This window comes from Halichoerus grypus, chromosome 2 (assembly GCF_964656455.1).
Source record: "Halichoerus grypus chromosome 2, mHalGry1.hap1.1, whole genome shotgun sequence".
Classification (NCBI taxonomy): domain Eukaryota; kingdom Metazoa; phylum Chordata; class Mammalia; order Carnivora; family Phocidae; genus Halichoerus; species Halichoerus grypus.
Window position 1 is genome coordinate 167,314,888 of NC_135713.1, and position 21,632 is coordinate 167,336,519.

General features: G+C 52.7%; 2 protein-coding genes across 6 annotated transcripts in view; one reads left to right on the plus strand and one right to left on the minus strand.

The window, feature by feature from the left end:
- PROCA1 (protein interacting with cyclin A1) lies at window positions 1-8,231 on the plus strand. Of its 5 annotated transcripts, none has more exons than XM_036122042.2 (5): window positions 1-434; window positions 4,586-4,672; window positions 6,511-6,646; window positions 6,926-7,084; window positions 7,179-8,231. In XM_036122042.2, the coding sequence occupies exons 1-5, from the start codon at window positions 347-349 to the stop codon at window positions 7,831-7,833; spliced, it is 1,125 nt and encodes a 374-aa protein (XP_035977935.1). In that variant the 5' UTR covers window positions 1-346; the 3' UTR covers window positions 7,834-8,231. The 5 variants fall into 5 exon arrangements, with proteins under 5 accessions (XP_035977935.1, XP_035977938.1, XP_035977937.1 ...); XM_036122043.2 differs by lacking the exon at window positions 1-434 and adding an exon at window positions 623-1,093; XM_036122045.2 differs by lacking the exon at window positions 6,926-7,084.
- Window positions 8,232-9,269: 1,038 nt separating this feature from the next.
- Window positions 9,270-21,632, minus strand: part of SUPT6H (SPT6 homolog, histone chaperone and transcription elongation factor) — a 32,255-nt gene continuing 19,892 nt past the window's right edge. Inside the window, exons 22-37 of the mRNA XM_036122033.2 lie at window positions 21,244-21,381; window positions 20,998-21,165; window positions 19,878-20,005; window positions 18,544-18,751; window positions 17,895-18,042; window positions 17,320-17,462; window positions 16,270-16,410; window positions 15,014-15,209; window positions 14,379-14,617; window positions 13,677-13,790; window positions 13,380-13,504; window positions 11,591-11,703; window positions 11,257-11,334; window positions 10,994-11,160; window positions 10,341-10,528; window positions 9,270-10,073 (exon numbers count right to left, since the gene is read on the minus strand). Coding sequence (XP_035977926.2) covers window positions 9,887-10,073; window positions 10,341-10,528; window positions 10,994-11,160; window positions 11,257-11,334; window positions 11,591-11,703; window positions 13,380-13,504; window positions 13,677-13,790; window positions 14,379-14,617; window positions 15,014-15,209; window positions 16,270-16,410; window positions 17,320-17,462; window positions 17,895-18,042; window positions 18,544-18,751; window positions 19,878-20,005; window positions 20,998-21,165; window positions 21,244-21,381 — 2,481 coding nt within the window. The 3' untranslated portion in view covers window positions 9,270-9,886. The remainder of the gene's footprint in view (window positions 10,074-10,340; window positions 10,529-10,993; window positions 11,161-11,256; window positions 11,335-11,590; window positions 11,704-13,379; window positions 13,505-13,676; window positions 13,791-14,378; window positions 14,618-15,013; window positions 15,210-16,269; window positions 16,411-17,319; window positions 17,463-17,894; window positions 18,043-18,543; window positions 18,752-19,877; window positions 20,006-20,997; window positions 21,166-21,243; window positions 21,382-21,632) is intronic.

The window sequence follows — 21,632 nt, forward strand, 5'->3', positions numbered from 1 at the left end:
CTGGAGAGAAACTAGGGATGGCACTGAGGGCTGGGCCTGAGCGGCCGAGCTAAGGTTTAGGCCTGAAATAAAGAGGTGGTACTAAGGTTAAAGGTGGGACAAAGAGGGGCCTGGAAGGAGCTGGGAGGCCCCGGATGAAGAGCGCGGCTGAAGCTTAGATTTGGGCTAAGACAACGCAGAGCCAGGGGAGGGTGGAGGGAGGGATTGGGCAAGCATGAGGCGGAGTTAAAGGCTGGATTGCGGCGAAGCTGAGATTGGGGTTTACGGTTGGCTCGACCAAGCTGAGGTTCAGGATTGGACTTCTGCGAGGAAGAGTCTTGTAGAGACGAGAACTGGGCTGAGAGCGATGTGGGTCAGGACGACACTGAGGATTGAAAGGTGGACTAAGGAAAAGACTGAGGACAATGCCAGCCTCTGGGATGAGAGCAGCACTGGTAAAGAGGGGGCGGGGCAGGAGTTTGGGGGTGGGTTTCGATCTGGGGGCGTGGCACCCAAAGAGGGTTTAGAACTGGGAAGAGCCAGGCGAGGGAGGCGGGGCCAGGGGCTGGACTGGGGCGGAGTTAGGGCCTGGGGGCGGGCTCACGCCGAGCCGTGGACCAATGATTGAGGACTGAGGCCCTGCAGAGTGCCTGCGGGTTCGGATGAGCCAGTCCGACTGGAGCCGGAGCTGCCAACCCCTAGTTTGTAGGGCTGGAAGGCGTTGCCGTGTTGCCTCCGGAGCCCCGACCGCCGCCTAAGAAACGCGGGGCCTGGCTGGAGCGCCTGGTCCAGCACCCACCCAGTCGCTAGGCTGGGGAGGGCGGTTCCACTGACTCTGAGGGGAGGAAGGAGTCTGGAGGTTCCACGCGTGACATCACAATCACCGCCATGTGTGGGCGGGGCGAGAACGGCATTTCCCAGGAGACGCGAGCACACTGCACTGCCTAGCTCCCTCCTTCTCCCTACTTCCCTTCCTTTCTCCCTTTCCCCTCCCTTCCTCCCCCATTCATCTGCTTTGGTGCCCAACCTGGAAGCCCGCCACCTGTGCCACAAGGGCGGGGGGAGCTCCTCAGCCCGCAGGACTGGGAGGATTCTGTACAAATGAGCATCACCTGTGAGTTTTGAGTTAGGCCCCTGCGCCTGGTTAAATGCCCCTCCAAGAAAAAGACCACCAGCCTCCCTCTTCCTTTCGAGCTGTCACTCCTCGTTTCATTATGAAGTCCGCCTGTGTCCGGCCACAATTACTTCGGCTGCAGGAGCGCTGCGGCACTGCTGTTCCAGTAGGAGCTCTCCTGCCTGTGAAACTAGAGAGCAGATTGCCAGCCTCAGATCTGAGGAGAGTTACTAAACCCCACCCCTTGGCAAACAGAGTTACGATTGTTAGGGCTTCTTGGGGGTTGGGGAGGAGTTAATCAGCGGACTCTGTCTACAAGCCGCGTTCACAGTGACTCCGGAGAGAGCAAGAACAGTGGAGTCAGATAAAGTAGAGTTTGAATCCTGACCCTCAGGGTCCAGGCTGGATCTGGGAGGTTGTGAAGTCAGGATTGAGTCAAACCAGAGGATAAAGAATTGGCTGTGTTGGAGCTGAAAAGCAGGTGCAGTAGGGAAGTGACAGCAGGTTGGGTTTTGGATAGGAACCCCAAGTAGATAGGGCTGAAAGAGCACAAGTACAGCTCATACAGAGCCAGGAAGATTGGGTTTGACTCCCACCTCTACCATCTATTAACTTGTGTCTTTGTTTCTTTTTTTTTTTTTTAAGATTTTATTTATTTATTTGACAGAGACAGAGATAGCGAGAGCAGGAACACAAGCAGCGGGAGTGGGAGATGGAGAGGGAGAAGCAGGCCTCCCCCCGAGGAGGGAGCCCGATGTGGGACTCGATCCCAGGACCCTGGGATCATGACCTGAGCCAAAGGCAGACGCTTAACGACTGAGCCACCCAGGCGCCCCATTAACTTGTGTCTTTGGACAGGTTTTTTATCCTGAGTCTCTGAGTCCCCATCGATAGAATGGATTGTGGTGAGGATTTCGAATCAAAGGCATATTTTAAAAGCCCAGCACAGTGCCTAATGTTGGGAAGATGCTCATCCTGGGTCAATTTTCTTCTTCTAGAAAAGTCTTCTGCTTTGAACCCTGGGCAGAATCTCTAATGCTATAGCTTCTTTGTGGTGCCAGTAGAGGGTTTGTTTTATTCTACTCATGTAGTCGTTCAATCAACCAACATTTACTGGGCACTTTTCATGTCCCAGGACTTGCAGATACAGAGGCAGATAAAATATGGGCCTTGGTCACATGTTGCCATAGAGTAAGTGCATGAAGTACCACAGCAGGGTAGAGGGGCACAAGACATGTGTGACCAATTCTACTTGGGTAGATAGCATTGTTCTTTCCAAGATGAACAGGTATTTCTGGGGAGGGAGAGGCAGGAGAGAAGGAATGGAGATGCGAGGGGTGGGAAGAAGGATGAATGCGTGGGAGAAACTTATAACTGAGGAAGGAACCAGGGCCTGGGTTCTGGGGGGTCAGTTATATCATGATAAGGAGTTTCACTTCATCCTGAAGGCAGTGGATGGCTATTGAACAGGAGGAACGTGGTAGACCACTTGGTATTCTAGAAAACTCAGTTTGGCTGCATTGTGAAGACTGCATGAGGGTAGTGAAAGAGAAGGCAGGGAGGCCAGGTAGGAGGCTCCTGCAGCGGTCTTAGGGATAATGGAGGTCTGAACCAAGAGAGAGGCAGATGTGGGGGGCAGGTAGACATGGCAAGACTTGGTCATCAAGTTGGTGTAGAGGTGAAGGAAAGAATGATCCCTAGATTTCTAGGTGAGGTGTGTGTTCCTCTCTGAATTGGAAGAGACAAGAGGAGATGGTTTATGGAGGGTGAGGAGAAGATGATAGGCTTGTGTGGGACATGCTGGTCTAAGATGTTTTGGGAAAGTCCAAGGATATTGATGGTGCTCAGGAAAGCAGTCTGGTTTGGAGACCCTGATTTTTGTCATTTTTTGGTGGATGTTGAAACCATGTAAGTGGATGACATTATCCAAGAGAAGGCTGTAGAGTCTTTGAGAAGGAGGCCAAACACAGAACCCTGGTAATCACCAATTTTAGGGGTACAGCAGAGGAAAAGGAAACCGCAAAGAAGTCAGGAAAGAACTAAACAGCGAGTCAGAGAAGGAAGGCAGATGAGATGAGAGAGGCCTGTCATGGGAGTCAGAAGAACAGTTTGCAGGAGAAAAGAGATTGATTGGTCAACAGTGTCAGGTGAGATGAGACAAAAAGAAGGCCACTGGGTTTAACTATTAGGAAATCGTCGGGGGGGGGGGGGGCACCTGGCTGGCTCAGTCTATAGAACATGGGACTCTTGATCTCGGGGTTGTGAGTTCGAGCCCCACGTTGGACATAGAGATTACTTTAAAAAAATAAGTAAAATCTTAAAAAAATCATTAAAAAAAGAAAAAAAAAAAAGGAAATCGTTGGTGGCCTATGCCTGGGCTTTTTTGATAGAAGGGCCCAGTAGCTGCCATGTTGTATGTGGCTGGCCTGGAAGAGAGGTGGAGACTCTGAACTCTCTGAAGATAGGGACTGGGCCTCCTTCACTGGTGCCTAGTGAAGCTAATATGTCTGTTAAATGAAGGAGTGAATAAATCTGGATTGAAAAGGAAGAGAGGTGGGATATGCAGTGGTATATGCAGAGGGAGAAACGGGGTTTATAGAGTGTTTTGTTTAAAGATATTCATTGCCTGTAGGAAAAAAACAAAAACAGTGAAGAGGTAAAAATTCTGGCTGAGACCTAGAATTCAGGTGCTTTGGGCAGGAGGAAGGTGGAGGGGTACTTCCCCAGGCTGGAGGAGAGTTGATGAGGGTGGGAGCAGCCTCAGGTAATGCTGGTGCAATGAGCTGAGAGGAACAGCAGCAGGGCAGGAACTTCCAGGAAGGTGCTGCAAGTTTCATTCATTCATTCATTCATTCATTCATTCAATACATTTTGGGTACTTACTGAGCTGTGGAAAATAGAAGGAGCTGACCAGGGACCTGTAGAAAGATGACCAAGTGCCACTGAAGGCCCTGCTAAAGTCCCCCAAGCAATCAGCTCAAGGAGCAGGACTCAGCTCTGATGCCTTAAAGGACAAAGCTAATTGGGGGAAAGCAAGGCAAGTGGCAGATTCTGCCTTGGTTGCTGATGGAGCTGTGGCCCCAGCCGAGGGACACTGTCTGACCAGCCTCCACATGCCCTGGGAATTCCTGGAATTGTCCCTCCTTGCCTAGGCTCTGGCTCACTCCCATTCGTTACTCCAGACTCCGCTCCTGTTATGCTTCTTCCAGGAAGTCTTCCTCATCACCCCCCACCCCCAGCCCTGCCTCTCTTGTTCTCTGCTCCCACAGGCCTTCCTCCCACCTCCTTTCCCATCAGTATCTGCATCGTGCCGCCGCCCTGAACTGTTCGTCCTCTGTGTCCCTCTCCTCTCCCTGAGAACAGGGGCTGTTGGGTTGGTTTTTTTTTAATTTCCCGCATCTCCAGGGCACGGGCAGAGCTTGTCAGGGACTGTTTGAGGCATGGATGGCATGGGGAGGGGGCTGCCGCCGCCGCCACTCTGTACTCTCTCAGACGTAAACAGGTTACCCGGCTGGGAGAGAGGACATCGGCTGGCTGGTGTGCCATCTAGCACCAATGCATCTACCTTCTCCTCTGAAGGTGGGTCCAGGGTTCCCCACCCCTCTCACTTGGGAAAACTTGACACTTGGTGGCAGGCAGGAGGGAGGGAAGTGTTTGGTCCTGAACGGGTTACCCAGCTGCCCCAGCCCCAGCCCATCCCCTACTCCTGCCAGGCCCAGGCTGGGAGGGCCCATTCCCCGAGGCCACAATCACCCTTATCTTTGGCCTAGCACTTTATGTGCACAGATTTCTTTGACGTATATGAACTGAGCCCTCTCAACAATCCTGCAAAATATGTATTACCGCCATCCCCATTTTATGGATAAGGAAATGAAGGCGCAGAGAAGTAACTTGCCCTGGGACGCGCAGCTAGTAAGTGACAGAGCCAAGACTTATACTCAGGCCGGTCTGATGTCAAGTACAGGGCACGTGCCACTCTGCTGCCCCTTGTCCCCAGTTCAGCAGTGCTGAAGAAGGTGGTGGTGGTGACCCAAGGTCCGGCCTCGAATGTCTTATTCCCCCCAGGATGGAAAGGGGGCATGGGCAGAGAAGCAGAAAGGGAGGCCACCAAGTGGGTCAGGGGTGGATGGGGGACCCGGGGCCCTCATGGCCTGGTGGGGGGAAGGGAGGAGGAATGTGGGGCAAAGCTCATACCAAGCTGCTGTCCCCTCATCTCTCAAGTACTTTCAAGGCCACTGGACTAACACACCCCCAGCCTGAGTTACCTCCTGGGGTGTGGCCAGCGTGGGGTCTTGTCCCAGGTCCACCATCGTAGAGGCTGGGTAAAGGCTGAGTTCTCCCTGCCTGTCTGGAGGGATAAGGCCGCCGTAGCGCCCCATACCAGGCTGGAACTCACCAGTGCCAGCTCACTTCTTCCTGCAGGGGTGGGTGGAGCTGGAGTCCAAGGGGGGACCTGCAAGAAGGCGCCTTGTTCTCTCTGTCCTGGTATGTGAGAGCTTGGGCACATGGAGTCACTTCACAGGCTCACCTTTTGGATGGCAGCCTGAGGGAGAGCCGTTGGTAGACTGGAGCCTTGGGCAGGGTCAGAGGGGAGGCGGCGGGGGTAGAGGATGGGAGAGGGCTGGTGTTGGCCTGAGCAAAAGAGGTGGAGCCTTTCTCCAGGGCTTTCCCCAAATGCCAAATCCTCACCCCAGCGGCTTCGCTGTGTCCATGGTACCTGTGCTGCCTCCAACCTGTGGCCAGGCTCGGGGTGGGGGTGGGTCCTTCAAGTCTGTGGCCCTAAGGAGATGGGATGGGCAACGGGGCCTTGATGGGTGTGGAGCAAAGAGTGAGCATGGGGAATGGGAGAGAAGTGAGAAAGGGAGGAAGGTGTCAGAAGGGAGGAGGATCTTGGAGAAGAGGAGGGGAAAGCAAGCGCCAGAGTCAGGTGGAGAAGCTGAGGGGCCTGACCTTATCTCCCCTCCAGGCCACAGCAGGGCTCGGGGCTGGAGTGACCCTGAGGCTGAGTGGTAGGGAGTGGGCCTCCTGGCCTATGCAGGGGGGGCGGGGGGCTCTGAACTGGTGCTCCTGTCGGCCACATGGTTCCACAGTCTGCTTGGCCGGAGGGCCTTCGCCTCCCCGGGCAGCCTGTGGAGGGCCCCAGCAGGTTCAGCAGGAGGCGGGGAGTGGAAGAGGCAGGTGTCATGGAGCAGCAAAGGGGACTCGCTGAGACATTTTCCTGGGAGTCTGTGGGGGAGGATTTGTGCAGGGGACCTGAGGGGAAAGGGGAGTACTGGGTTCCTACGGGGTGGTTACCACTCTGAAGTAGAAAGCTGCCGGGGAAGGGGAGGGTGGGTGGCAGCAGCTGAATCTGGCGAAGCCTTTAGATTGAGCTATGGGAGGGGAGACCCAGAGGTGTGCCGCTGTCACCACCCCAGGTGAATTCAAGGACCCGGACAGGTGCTGCTGGAAACACAAGCAGTGTACTGGGCACATCATCCACCCCTTCACCTCGGACTATGGCCACCACAACCTGCACCTGCACTCCGCCAGCCACTGTGACTGTGATTCTAGGTAAGGGCCCTCCTTCTTGGGAGACCCGCAGCCCAGAAGAGACTGCTGGGCAGAGCTAGGCCCATGATTTCCCTGTGGTTCCCCCTTCAGCTTTGACCTGGCACTGCTAGCCTGGCCCCAGCTTTGTAAACCTGGCTCTGCTCCAGAGCCATGGGGAGGAGGTCTTTTGGCAGCCTGGGCTGAGTCCAGCAGAGGCCAGCTGTCCCCCAGGCTTCTCGCTCTGGGTCCCGGGGGGAGTCACGGAGGCATGGGAGCCAGGCTGAGTCCTCTGTGTGGCAGGCTGAAGGACTGCTCAGAGAAGACAAATAGCGACAACTCCCGAGATGTGGGCCCAACCTGCTCCCGAGATGAGGGCTCAACATGTTTCAACATCATCCAGTCCCCTTGCTTTGAGCTCATCCCAGAGGAAGAGTGTGTGGAGCGGTTCTGGTATGGCTGGTGAGTGCTGGCAGGCTGACAGGGGCGGCACTAAGGGGCACCGGCCCCCCCACTCTCTGTCAATCCTCTCTCTCCCTGTCCCCCTCCCCCCCAGGTGCAAAAGCTATAGGCCTGTCTCTGTGGCAGTGATCCACCATCCAGTCCACCATGACTATGTGGCAGACGACCTGAATGAAGAGGAGGAGGAGGAGGAGGAAAGCAAGCCTCCCATCCCGACCCAAGTGGGGCCCGCCACCCCTGCACCCGCTGACACAGGCCTGGGCGCAGTCCCAGGTACCCCGGACTCAGCAGCTCCCATCACGATCTGGCGCTCCGAGAGCCCCACGGGAAAGTCCCAGGGCAACAAGGTGATCAAGAAGGTGAAGAAGAAAAAAGAAAAAGAGAAAGTCAAGGAAGAGGAGACGGATGAGAAGGTAAAGCCGAAGAAAAAAGTCAAGAAGAGCAAGTTGATTAAGAAGAAAAGCCCGGTGAAATTGGAATCTTCACCTCCAGACTTCAGCCGATCAGTAAGCCCAAGAGAGTTGACCAGGATGTCCGAGTCCAGCCCAGACAGCCGGGAAGACCTGGAGAGTGAGGACAGTTACAATGACCCCAGGCGGGAGGAGCCCTCCAGCGAGGATATTGTGGAGTCTTCGTCACCCAGGAAGAGAGAGAACACGGTCCAGACTAAGAAACCTGGGGCCAAGACCTCACCAGTCAAGAAGGTCAAGAGGAAATCTCCCCCAGCATCAAACCCCAATCTCAGTTGAGGCCAGGGCATCCAGGGTGAAGAATAAATGCGTCAGGCCTGTAGCTGACCCCCTGCTGCTGTTCTCTCTCCCTCCAGCCTGTCCCTGGGGCTGGGCGTGGGTGGGTAAGGGGGTGGGCTCTGGGCATAGCTGGAGCCAAGGGGCCAGGGGGCTGCAGGGGTTTCTGAAGGGTAATCTGCCTTTCAGGAGGGAGTCCATGGGAACGTAGGAGGGAGGACAGAGGGGGACACGGCCTGTTTCTCTGTAACATCCTAGGCTCGGGGCAGGAGAGGAGCACATCTGGGTGGGGTGGGAAGGAGGCTGCCCATCTCCTGGGAGACTGGTCTGTGTGCAATCCACTCAGGGACAGGCAGTGCTGTCTGCAGTGACACCCCTAATAAATCGAACCTTTTAACCCACTCTGTGCCACTGTGCCTGGCCTCTCCCTCCTCTAAGTGGCCTTGAGGAAGATGCTGGTGGCACCGAAGGGAACATGATCTTCCCAGCTGCTGTGTCCCCACTCCTGCTAGGCCCTTCCAGACCTCTGTGCTGAAGGGAATGGAACCGAGTTTCTGGCAGAAGAGCAGCCTTTCCCTCCCAACTCTTGTCAACAGCCAAAGAGATCTTGAATGACAGGATGAAGTCCAGACAGGAGGCTCATCAAGTTTGGGCAGTAGTGACCTTTCCTGATTTCTCTGCTGAGCCCCAAGCAGAGGAAAGGGAGAGGGAAAGCCTCACTTTCCCAGCACCAACTTGCAAAGCTGTGAGGCGAGGCCCTTCTGAAGAAACACGGCATACCAGGAGTCTAGAACACAACGAGGCAGTCAGGCTGGGGGAAGGGGCCAGGGCCAGGGGGCTGGCTGGACCAAGCTGGTAAGAGGGGGGACTGGACTCCCCTGCAACAGCCCGGCACTTCCTTTTCCAGGGTGTGTGTGGGAGCAGGCGAGCATGGGGCCCATCCTGGGGCAGCCGTGCTTGTGTAGAGGTGCTCTACTACCACAGACCAAGGCCTAGCTGGCAAAAAGAGCCGGGGAAGAGGTGCAGGGGCTCGAGAAACCGAAATTTACACGCAGCCCCTCTTCACTGTGCCAGAGGAAGCTAGCGGGCGCAGATGGTGGGCTGTGTGCGAGTGTAGTAACAGCACCTAACGGGTCCTGGGGCCTCACGAGGTCCTAGGCCCCGGGCTGAGCGCGCACACGTCCTCTCTCGGTCCTGGCAGCTGCCCGGACGAGGCAGGTATCAATCACTCCATTTTACAGAGACAATAGGCACAGGGCTGGGGAGCGGAGCAGGTACGTGACCCCAGGCAGTCAGATACAGAAGCTGCTTGCTGTTCAGAGTCACTGTCTCTCTGATGGCCTGGAAGGAGTCAGGGGGAGCCCCCAGAGCTCCACACACTGCTCTGAAAGCCACCCTTCAAGAGCCGGAGTGTTGGAGAGAGAGGCTTTGCCAAGTGCTCTGTAGAAACACTGTTTATTCAAATGACAGGCAGGAAGCGGAGGCAGCAGCAGGTGGGTGAAGGCGGCCAGGCGGGGGCGGGGCAGGTTAGCACTGCTCCCCCAGGTCCCCTGCAATTCTGCTTTGCTAGCCACCCAAGCTGTCGGCATCAGGGCCAGAAATACTTTCCCTCCTCTCCCTCCTGCCCCAAACTGAATAAATAGCATTCCTCTCCCCTCAAGAGCTGGGGGAGACTCATGTGCTGAGCTTGATGCCCCAGGGTCACAGCCCAGAGTCAGGTGAGGGCAGAAGCTCAAAATGGCTTGTAGGGAGCAGAATACAAAACTGTTCCACTCTCATTCTCGTCTTCCTCTTCTTCCTCCCCGCCACACTCCCCTCCCAGCCTGGTCCCGGGACAGGTGGTCGGTGAGGGCCTGGAGTGGGAGAATTGTTGCCTAGCGTACACTGAGCTCAAATTCGCAAGGCCATCCAGCTTGTCACCCATCCAGGCTGACCACCAAAGAGAATGTCAACTCACGCCACTTTATGGACAGAAAAAGAGGGGCAGGGAGTGAGGCAGTGGGCGGCTGGGCCTCTCCCAGCCTCAGAGGTAACCAGAGTCCTAGGAGCGGGCCCCCTACCGATCCATCTCATCCAGGAGCGGGGTGGCATCGCCGGCAATGGACATGGGGGTGCTTTCGATCATGGGGCTGGGGGAGGGCCGGGGCGTCAGCCGCTGCTTCTGTTTCCGCCGCTCGGCTTCCTTCTCCTGGAGCCACTGCTCTGCCATCTTCCCCCAGTCGATGGCGGCGTGGCTGTTGGACCTGGAAACGGGAAGAAGGGGCCTCTGAGATCAGGACCCTCCGGGAGCTCGCTAGAAGGAAGCCTTCCCTCACCTGTCCTTACAGAAAGCAGCTGTTGCTGGCTGCCCCGTGGCTCTCTTCTGTCTTCTCCCAGAAAGCAGTCATCCCGGGCTATCGCCTGGGTCACGGCTCTCATGAGGTCCAAGGCCCCTGCCTACACTGAGCCCGCTGGAGGCTGGCGACACCTGCCCCTAGTAGCCTGCCCTGTGCCACGGACCACATACTTACTTTGGCTGCTGCTGCCGTTGCCGAGAGCTGGAAGAGGGCTGGGGCTGGGCCTGGGCCGCCTGGGGGGTGGTGCTGGCCTGGAGCTGGTGGTACTGTGGTGTGGTGATGGGCTGGCTGGGGGTTGTGTACGAGTAGCTGGGGGTCATGAGCGGTGTGGCCACTGGCTGCTGGGCTGGCGTTGGGAACACCTGGAGAAAGGAGAATGGTCAAATGGGGATGGGCTTTGGGCTTATTCGGCCTTGCTATGAACTTCCGGCAAGCTGAAAGCTGGGGCTCGGCCCAGAGCTTTCCAGCTGACCAACATCTCTTGAGCAGTATGTGGTCCCAAGCAGCAGAGAGAGGCCAGCAGGATGGGACCTGGCACAACAACCCTCAGTCCCGGCCACTTGAGGGTTCCAAAGATCCCAAAGGACCATGGAAAAATCAGACCTTACTCCCTTTACCCTCACGTGGGCCCAGGGCAAAGGTCCGTGGGTTGGAGACAGTTCCTACGGCTGTGGCGACCCCATCTATATGTCTGAAGCCCCCTGTGGTGGGCGCTGCCAGAGGCCAGTCTATGGAAACGGGTCAGTAAAGGAGGATCGGGAACGGATGATCATTCCCGTTCAGTCTTCTCCATCCCCTGCAGGGAGCCTCGTCCCCAAGCCACGTACGTGGTAAGCGCTGCTGCCCCCTCCGCTGCCGCCATAGCCATACTGGCTGGAGGCCCACTGGGCTGGGGTGGCGTTAGGGTTCTGTCCTTGGCCTGTCACGGCCGCAATGGCACTGAACATCTGTGAGGTCATGTTCTGGGGCAGGGCATTCACAGCTCGTGTCAGATCTGTAAGCACACAGAGGTGGGGGATGGGCACATCAGAGGTCAAAGTCCTTCTGGTGCCATCCCTCCAGCTCCCAGTCCCAGACATGAGCTCCTCACCCGCAAGGTTGATGTTGGCTGGGGTGGCGTTGATAGAAGCGGGTGTCCGGGTCCTGCTGCTGCTACTGGGGGTGATGCCTGTAGGAAACGGCCCAAGTTAGTTACGTCCCTCCAGAAACCTATTTCTGGTTTCACAACGTAGGGGGCTAGAGGAGGTCTGAGGTGGGTGGAGAGAAGGGAAGCTGTGTCGGCAAAGTAGATGCCAGGAGGCTGGAGCAGGAGTGAGGCAGCTGCGGTGACAGCTCAGGCCTTGCCCCTTCCATAGGTGGCAAGTGAGCATCCAGATTCAGGGCCTAGCTGTCCCTTTAAGCACACCCCAGAGCGCAGAACTCACCCGGGACAGGATCCTGGTAGTGATCCTTAAACCATCTGAAAAGTCCATTCACAGTAGGGAAGATTTGGCCCCGGTACCGGAATCCTTCGGGAGTCACTGTTACATATTCTATCCTGGGATTTTGGAAAGAAACATGCGTCAGACACCACTTGGGGCCAGCCCTGAGAGAGGGGCCAGAACCGATCTCTACCATGTGAAGAAGCCAAGCTGGGTGCTGGGGGGCGGAAAGGAGAGATGAAAGAGCCCCGACTCTGTCAAAGGAGGCCGCACTCTGAGGAGGTGAGCATGGTCAAGGCCAGGAGTCAGCAGCCCCTGGTGTGCTAGGTACAGGCCGCCAGAGGATGGCCTGCAGGGGGCTGGCCCACCATCCTGCCACCATCCTGGGCTGCAGGATGATGGCAGCACATGCAGGTGAGGGTAAGACTGAGGTCACAGTGTCAGGGTTGGAGGGGCCTCCCAGGGCAGCAAAAACAATTCCCCATGAACTGGAATCTGGAAGCACCCCTGTTCAGGTGGTGAGTCTGACCTTACTCAACACTGCGGTGCAGGGAGTACGTGAGGATGGGCTCTGTCACTCGCCACCTAGATGACTTTATGTGAAGTTACTAAACCCGAATCTCAGCTTCATTTGAAAAAGAGTAACAACCCTTAAACCTTTAGAATTGAGTGTGAGGAATAAATGAGACGGTGCACAGGACGCACTTAGCATGGTGCCTAAATTACGGTTTTGTTCGATTAAGGGTAACTGTCAATTACCAACAGACAATTACAAAAGCACCAAGTTCTCATTTATATATTAAGTTGAACCCTGCTTCCTAAATCTAATGACACTCAAGTGTCGTTAGTTTGGCAACACAAGGAGTCTGCATGCCTTCCTATGGAAAGTTATCATGGTGCCTCTACCCCTTTGTTTAAAGGTCCCTTGTTTGTTCAACTGTTTCTCATGGGACAGTGTCCAGCCAAGAGCCCTGGCTGCCATCCTCTGGAAGCTGAGTCAGAAATGGCTTCTCAGGAACGACAACAATATTCCACATGTGCCCAAGATGGTGTAGGGTCTAGAGTCTGGAGTTTGTCACCAGCCACTGAGTCCCTACCTACAGTCTATACTGTTTATCATGTGCAGGCAAGAGGCAGACAAGAGCAGAAATGCACTGGCCTTGGCCAAGGGCCGAAGGGAGGATCGGGGCACAGAGAAGGCTGGTAGAATGATCAGTCTGGGTAATAGACAAAAAGAAAGCAGATCCAAAAAAAGAAAAGAAAAAAGGAAAAAGGGACTTTGGTTCAGAGTGAGCTCTAAAGGGACCCAGACAAAGGAATATGTAGAAGGAAGGAGAGGGGAGTCAATGGTAGGAGGAGGAGAAGCTCTTCTGACCCAACGCTTCAGTGCAGGCAGTTCTTTAGCACACTACGGCGACCATGAGCCGCCATGTGCTCACCGCCCTGGCCAGCGCAAAGCAGAGGGAAAAGGAGAGACCTGTGTCCTGGCCCCCATCTCTGCCAGTCAGGTGGGGAGAGGCTGGTCATTTCCATCACTCCTTGCGAGAGAGAAGAGGTGAAGGAAACTTTCTCTCACAGGGCTGAGGAAAGTATCTTTCTTACCAAATCTTTGCCCTTTTGCCTCTAAATCATCACCCTCTATCCCCAACTCCAACCTCCACTGCTGGTCTAAACAGGTTAAGAGGGGAAAGACAGTCAGGCAGAACCAGACAGAGGACTGCTCCGGGGCTAACTCCCCTGCTAGCCTATCTGCGGACCTCAGCGGCAGCACCTTCTCAGCACCAGTACTCACCTGGGTTTACCCCGGGGCTGGTATCCCAGTAGGAACTTGCCGGGCAGTTCCTTGCAGGCACAGATGAAATAAGGGATGAAAGTGGGCTTCTCCTTCTTAGTTTTGATGAGAAGCTCCTCTAATTTCTGGGGGTAGAACGAGAGGGAGAGGTTGGGATAGCAGCATGCTTGGTACACAATGTCTGGTACACACACAAGGCACCCCTCTTTCACCAGTAGAACATCCCCTACACTGAAGGGAAACCAGACATACTGAAGTGACCGGGAGAGGTCACGCCTTGAAGAGCCCTGGGCTCACCTTACGGTCACCACCACTGCAGTCCTGATAATACTTGTGGTTCAGGAGGTCCCGGGCAAAGGACGCCATGGGCTGTACATAGCGAGCAACAATCTCATCCAAGTCTTCAAATTCCTGTGGGGAGATGGTAAAGGCCCCACGGGTCACATTGCCAGTTGAGACTCCTGGCCCTTCATCCAATCCACTCAGAAGAGAACCCATGGGAGGACATGGACTTCCCAGCCCTGCTGTGGCCTCACTCCACTGCAAAGTCCCCTCCATTGATCCAGCTGTTTGAGTCGTGCCCAGATCTATCAGCTTACAAGGCTCAAAATCCTTTAAACCGTAACTTCGATTCTCCCCTGCTGCTTGGGAACAACAGGGAGCTTCGTAAAATTTTTCTCTACTGAAAACAAAAAAGGGAAACACGTGTGTGTGTGCATGCGTGATCATTTGCTTCTGCACGTGTATTTTCTCCTTTTCCTCCGCTGGCGCTCTCTAGGTAGCCTATTTTAAAATTTAGAGGACACAGAAAAAGGAGCAAAATATATAAAAATTATCATCAAATGACTCATCTCATAATCAACCTCCTGTTCTGTTGCTCTGTGCAGCTAAAATACATACAATGCACAGAAGTCACTAACGTCAGCTGAAAGTAGCCAGAAATGGCTTGTTTCTGGAAGCAGGACAGGGGATGGGAAGTGGGCAGGAGCTGGCTCTCACCTCACTGTTGATCCACAGGGTGGCTCCCAGGCTGAAGGCATTTTCCTTGCCTTCTTCCCGCACATCCACGTGTTGGTAGATGCCATCGCTGACCTTCCAGGTTACGGTCAGGTGATTTTCACCCTTGCTACTTGGGCGGATGATCACGTCACCCTGGTCCATGGTCTCCATCATCTTTTCTGCTTGCTTGAAGTTTATATTATGGAAGGATGGGTGTGCGATCACTCGCTTGATGTATGCTGAGGAGGGCAGGAAAGAACAACAGATCAGGTGAGGGGACTGGGAGCCCACAACCACGGGACAAATCGTGGCTTCATTTCTGACCCGCTGTCAAATTCTGAGACTCCTTCACCCTCACCGACCTGGATTCTGATGTGAAGGATGTGTGAACCTGCGCTCCTAAGGTGCTCAGAAAACGAGCCTTTAAACGTCACAGTGCATTAGCAAAGAACGTGTGGCCCGAGAAGACCCTGGCTTCCAGCCCTGCCACTGACTCCATCCATGATGTCTCTGGGCTTCAGCACCTCAGAGCTGAGCACTCACTCCCACCGGGGCACAGCCATCAGCAAGCGCATCCTGTGGAGGGAGGGCTGCCGAGACCTGGGCTGCACAGGTGTGGTGGTGGCCACACTCACTGGTCCGCTGCTGCTTCCGTTTCATGTCCTCCTCCTGCTTGTGGTCTGCTGCTTCGGCATCAAAGTCATAGTAGGTGTCCTTGGGCAGTTTCCACTCGTTGTTCCTGTCCATGAGGTCTGAGGTTCGGCAGGTAAGGTCGGCGCTAAACTTCTCAATGTCAATCTTCATGATGCGGCAGTGAACGGTCATTCCCACCTAGATCCACAGAACATTTGAGCTGGAAGGGACAAAGATGATCTAGCCCGATGCCCCATTTTACATGTGAGAAAACCAAAGACCAGGCAGAAAGACGGGACAGTGACTTGCCTAAAGCCAGCCAGCTAGCAAGTGACTGATCAGGAGTTCAGTGCTGAGTCTGGTCTGCAGAACACGGGCCATGCCCTGCACAGATGCCTCTCATTCTAGGCAGGAAAACCAACTGGGCCTGACTGTGTCTACCCTGCCACTGGCACTCTCCCCTTCTCCCATAAAGTTACCTAATTACTGCTCCTGGGGTGCAATCAAAGTCTGGCTGCCCTTTTTGGAGGGGAGGCAATATAAGAGCTTTCTGTTCTTTCCCCTTGACTTGAGTCTTTCTTCGAAACAGCGGCGCGAGCCAGTCACACGGCATGGCTCTCCTTTCGAAAATCTCCCTAGCTTCCTTTTTCAGGAAGATCTTTCCCCAACCTTCCTAACTCCATGGTTCTCAGGGGTTCATGACACTTAGAACCAGAGCATTTGGCAGATCTGGTACCAGCCATGTCACCAACTAACTGGGTGATCCTGGAAAAGACACTCAAATTTCTCTGGAAAAAGAAGGTCCCATTTCCTTCCCCATCACGTTGTGAGATTGGAGACAACAGACGTAAATGTCAAGTGTTGGTATCTAGTGGGTGCATAATAGATGGCAGCTGGCAGGAGAAGACTAGCACAGAAAGAGAGCTTAGCCTTTCTGTTTCACAGCATGAAATGCTGGGCCCTGCTTCCTGCCTGCAGACTAAAGCCCAGCTTCCCACACAGGAAGAGAGAGCCCTCTCCCGAAGGGCTGGCAACCCAGTGAAATCTCACAAAGACAGTGAACAAAAGCTGCTCCTCATTCACATGCTTCTCACCCTGGCTTCTTTCAATTAGTTATAAATCCTCCTGACACTCTCTCCCTACCAGCAGCCACTGAGAACAGAGCCTCACTTTTGGGGGGCACTGCCCAAAGTTCCGGAGCACCCAATTTGGGCGGCTGAAAGCCCTGCTAGATGCCTTAGCCCGGTCGTTCATCTACCTTCACTCGCTCCTCCGGCCGCTTTACCACTTTGTCACTGAGGAACTTGGTGGGGATGAAGCCGGTGACACCATTGTCTAGCCGTGTTTTGACCCCAATGGCCTGGCCTGGGCATGAACCGCTGTCAAAGTGGTTCCAGACCTGAAAAGTACATCAGGAGAGGAGCTTGGTCATTAAGATTCTGGAGATCACATGTTCAGAAAAGAGCTGCCAGAGCACTGCAATTTCTTACCATAACACCTGGCAATGTGGTCTGAAAACAAAATGACTCAGCCACCCACCGACACAGATTCCGAACATCCTTGATGTTCCTTGACTCATAAATGATGTCAGGGGCTGGCACCACTGGCCCTCAGAGCAATCCTTCATGTTAAATCGAATCTGTACATCTCTCTAGCTGCCACTGAGGCCCCTTCTCCCACTTTGTTCAGACACAAGAAATATACATGCCAGTCTCCGCAGAACCACCCATTTCAGTGAACCAGGCGCCCCCTGGCTTTCTTATAACCTAGACAAATCCCACCAGCTTCCTTTATTAGGTAAAGTTCAGAAATTATCTCTTTCACAGACTGCCTGATAACATTTGAAGACTCAGAAAAAGCGTTCAGGGTGGCTTTAATGACTTTTGACCATCAGAGAGGCAGATAATGTCTAGAAGAAAGTGGGACAAATTAAAATGTGTGTGGAAAATGGAAAAAATTCAAGACAGCCTATAGATACCTTCTAACTAGCATGTACGGGGACACTGTGCCTCCCCTGTAAGTAAGAAATGCACGTCTTTGTATCTCCAATCTGGCTGAGTTAGATCCTCAGAGAATGAGAAACTCGGGTTAAAGGCTGAGCCAGAATAGAAAGAAGCACACAGATTTCTGACCAGCATTCCAAGGGACTTCACGTTAGACCTGTATGTGTTCTAGCCCTCTTCCCTCTCTTGTGTATTTGTTTGGTAAGAGCACCACCTAAAACAGCCCAATTCTTGACTCCTTTCTAGGGCATAGAGAACATTCAATCGAGGAACTCCAGTGACCACAGTAACACGGCAGCACGTACCTCACTTAGTTCAGGGAAATTGTCTTGCTGACAGAAGGGGCACTGCCAGAGCCCTGTCTCATCATTGCGGATTGCCTGGTCATAGCTCTCACCCTGGGGACGCCTGTGGGCAATGCCAGTGACGTTGCAGATGATGAGCTTTCCTGCGGGAAAGGGCGAGGACAGGGAAGGAAAGAAAAGAATGGGGAACAGGCTAAGAAAACTGGAGGGGTGACTCCTTCCCACTGACTTTTCAGTGACAGAACATCTGTATTACAGCATCTCCACAGATTTCCCTCACATCCTTGAGAAGGCAAATCTTCCCGATTTGATGACAGGAGAACATGAAGCCTCTATGAGTGATTCCCTCAAGATCCTGCAGCAGCAGGTTAAAGGCACAGTCTGACCCTGGACTCAGTTTTGACTCCTAGTCCAGGGCTTTATAGTTACAATCTTCTTACAGGCTCCCCTGGTTTTTTCTCCCTACAGACCTGCCCCATTCTGTTGGAATCATGGCTTGGTTTGAATGTATATAGTAAATGCACCCCCCACCCTTACATATCCTTCTCCAACTGAAAACTAGACCCAGAATTTACCAATGTAGAAGGTCTCTGGTGTTTCTTTGGTTAACATATTGAAGATTTCCTCTGTGTTGGGAGAGCGGTAGGCTGTACGGAGGTCCTTATACCGGCAGCTCAGCTCCGCCCGGATGTCGTACAGGGTGATGTGTTTGTCACCGTAGCCCTGCGGAAGAAGCCCATCAGGAAGAACCTTGCAACCATTCCCCGACTGGAGCCACAGGGGCTTTCAATGAAAAGAATAGGCCAGTTGGCCCCTGTCAGGGCTTCTCTTCTCTTTTTCCCCTTCAACATTTATGACAGGAAGTTTTCAAACCTTCTCTTAATCATGCAATGTTCCAGAATAAAAATGCCTCAGAAAACCCTAATGTGTGAAATAGACACATGCAAAGCTGTGCTATTGGAGAGGAGGAGAGAAGGCTTAGAAGGAAACTTGACTATTGCCCCAACCCCCCTGTAGTAGCCACAGCAGTTTGAGACTTCCTTGGCTCCTTAATAAGTAGACTGAACACTGGAAAAACCCAGTATAGCCTGGGGAGGGAGAAGAGAGAATCGAGTTTCCCATGTTAACAGTATCAGAGGTTTTCTTGAGACTTGCTGCCCAGGTCTCCTCCCAACCAGGGCACTTTGGATGATTTCTGTGCCAGGCCTCTACGCTGTCACCCACCTGCCTCTCCAGTTCTTCTGCAAAGGCATCAAGGTCCAGGTCCTTGAGTCGCTCTGGGTTTTCCAAGATCTCTTCGAGGGCTCCTGCAGGGTTGGCGTCCTCAGCTGATTCATCATATTCCAGAGCATCCACTGCCATCTTCCTGGCCCACTCATAGGTCTCAGGGTGGACTCGGGAACCATCAAGAACTTCAATGTATGAGTCAGTGCTGAAGGAAAGGCAGAAAAGGGGCAAGGATATAGAACGAGAAGCTTCTAGCAACAACCCAAATGTCCACCAATGGGGAACTGGTTAAATAAATTAGGGTACCTCCATACAATGGAGTACTATACAGCCATTAAAAATAATGAGGTAGGTCTATGTGTGCTGACATGGAGAGATGACCACAATATACTGATACGTGAAGAATGCACTGCAAAACACTATGAACCGTATGACCCCATTTTTGTAGTAAATGGGTAGTTAGTAAATGCATAGCAAAAATAAAATTTAGGAACATTGTAGTATACACCAAATTGTTATGGTAGTTATCTCTGGGGGGTGGGATTATGGGGGACTTCCACTTTCTGCATAATACTGCTATACATTGAATTTTATATCACGAACTTAAATAAGTGTTATAATAAGATAAAACAAGAAGGGGGAAAAAGACTTCTGACAATTTGCTGGCAGCTATTTTCCCCCATAAAGCCTTCCCAGGCTGGTCTCGCCCGTGCACTCACATGGACCTATGTTATTCGTGGAGTGTTACAGCAAAGCTGGGTGGAAAATGAAGTTTTAGAACTTGAAGCCTATTTCCCCACTGATTTCCATTACTGAATGAGGAGCTATGTGCCCGTGGAAAAGATCCTCCAAAGACTGAGTTGATAACTTCTGGAGAGGAAGAGGTCAATAGTGAAGTCCAAAGTCCAAGTGAATAGAACTTTCTCTCAATAACATCATCTCAAAACATACCGAATCTCTCTCCCCCTTCCTTATTTCCTCATACCCCCACACTCCTTTTCCATTGCCCCTGCTAGTCCCACCCTTATCTAATCATGGCAGATCATTACAGAACATGTTTGTGTTTACTGAACAAAGCCTTGTATGTTTCCTGTCCTTAATTTAAAAAGTAAGTTGGTTCTTTTTAGGTTTTTCTCACACAAAAAAAGCTTCACATAATTGAACCGATCTTTTCCATAGGTCAGAGGCTCTTGACTTAATAAAGGTTCCTCACCTTTGCTTTAAAATATTTAATTCAAATACCTTGGGCCCTTTGACAGCCCTAATTCCCTGAATCCCCAAAGCAAAGCCCAAGGGAATTCCTCCTGGCCCACCCAGGCAGAGGGCATCACCTGTCCCCCAGGGAGGCCGTGTCAATCTTGAGGAAGCCAGCACAATTCATGAAGACTTTGGGACCCATGTGGCACATGGTGACCAGTTGGGTCCGGCTCTCGAGCCTGGTGTTGTTTTGCTTCAGGATCTAGGGGAGAGGCATGGAGTGAGCCAGAGCAGCAGGCAGGCCCCACTCTCCCCGCCTGCTTTCAGGTTCCTGGGAAACCCTCCGTGATGGAAACTCTGTCCCCATGCCTCAATATCTAACTGGGCACTATTCCATACTGTCTGTATTTAAAAAAATTATTTTAGTGAACTACGTCAACCTGCCAAAAATAATACATAACTAATGTATGGCTTAAAATTAACGATAAAATGGGGCGCCTGGCTGGCTCAGTTGGAAGAGCATGTGACTTCTGATTTTGGGGTTGTGAGTTCGAATCCCATGTTGGGTGTAGATATTACTTAAAAAAAATAAAAAATCTTTTTTTTTTTTTTTAAAGATTTTATTTACTTGAGAGAGAGAGAGAATGAGTGAGTGAGAGAGAGAGAGAGCATGAGAGGGGGGAGGGTCAGAGGGAGAAGAAGACTCCCCACTGAGCAGGAAGCCCGATATGGGACTCCATCCCGGGACCCCAGGATCATGACCTGAGCCTAAGGCAGTCACTTAACCAATTGAGCCACCCAGGCGCCCCCAACCCAAAAAATCTTAAAAAAAAAAAAAAAAAAAAAGTTAATGATAAAATATATACCCAAGTACCCATCACTCATCTTAAAGAATATTACTAATACTTCTAAAGCTCCCTGTATACCCCTTCCCCCCACCAACTCCTGACTGAAAGCCCTTTTTTTTTCCACTGTAATAAACCACTATCCTGAGGTTTGTGTCTGGTACTCTTCTCACTTTCTTCCATCCATTTTAAATCTTGGTTTATGGCTATCTTTCCCATAGTATAGTAATGAAGAGCACAGCTGTGGCCACCTGGGTCTCAAGTCTGACTTGGACTCTCATGAGCTGGATGTCTCTGGTCAAGTCCCTTTATCTCTCTGACCTTGGTCTTTTGTCAAATCATGCTGGCAGAGTGTAAAGGCTCAATGAAATGGGAACTTTTTTAATTTTCTGATTCAACCCCATCCTACCTTGAGGAGATGGGTCCCTTTTCGAGGTCCCAGGCCACAGACATACTGGATCAAGGCCTGGCTGTACGGGTGGGCGATGGCACGGTTGACATCGACACCAACCTCATTGACTCGGTTGATAAATTCACAGTACAAGGCGTTGAGCAGCTCCTCTTTCACCACGTGCTCCTGTGGACACAGAGCAGGCAGGGGTAAGGTTCCTGTGCCATTCTGTCCGCCCAGGCTTGCCTCTCAAACCCTACTCACCTGCAAGGGATGAAACTTGAGACACAGGATGTCTTCATCAGAGCTGCACACCTGGGCAAATTCAATCAGAGGGTCCTGGATGCGCCGGGCCAGGGAGACGGCTTGTCTCAGCACTGGAGGGTAATCCCGGAACTCTGCCTAGAGTCAAATGAGGACCAGTAGGACCATTAAGTTCCCTTAGCTCTGAACAACAAAAGGAAATTCAAAGTGTTCTAGCCTTAAGTCACTTTCTCGTCTTCTCTGGGGCCAATTTAATCTGCAGGGCTCCCAATCTGAGCCATGACTGGCAAAATGAAGCACCCCCACATGGGTAAGTGAATAAGTGCAGTCCTGTGCCCTTGATCACTCTCATATCCCTATTAAATTTCCCTGGAATTGACAGCTCTTAC

Excerpts from the sequence above, each read along its gene's own strand:
- PROCA1 (XM_036122042.2), top strand. The coding sequence starts at position 347 with ATGTGGGTCAGGACGACACTGAGGATTGAAAGGTGGACTAAGGAAAAG. Across the intron at positions 435-4,585 it reads CTGGGATGAGAGCAGCACTG|ACGTAAACAGGTTACCCGGC; the intron begins GTAAAGAGGGGG and ends GTACTCTCTCAG. Across the intron at positions 7,085-7,178 it reads GAGCGGTTCTGGTATGGCTG|GTGCAAAAGCTATAGGCCTG; the intron begins GTGAGTGCTGGC and ends CCTCCCCCCCAG.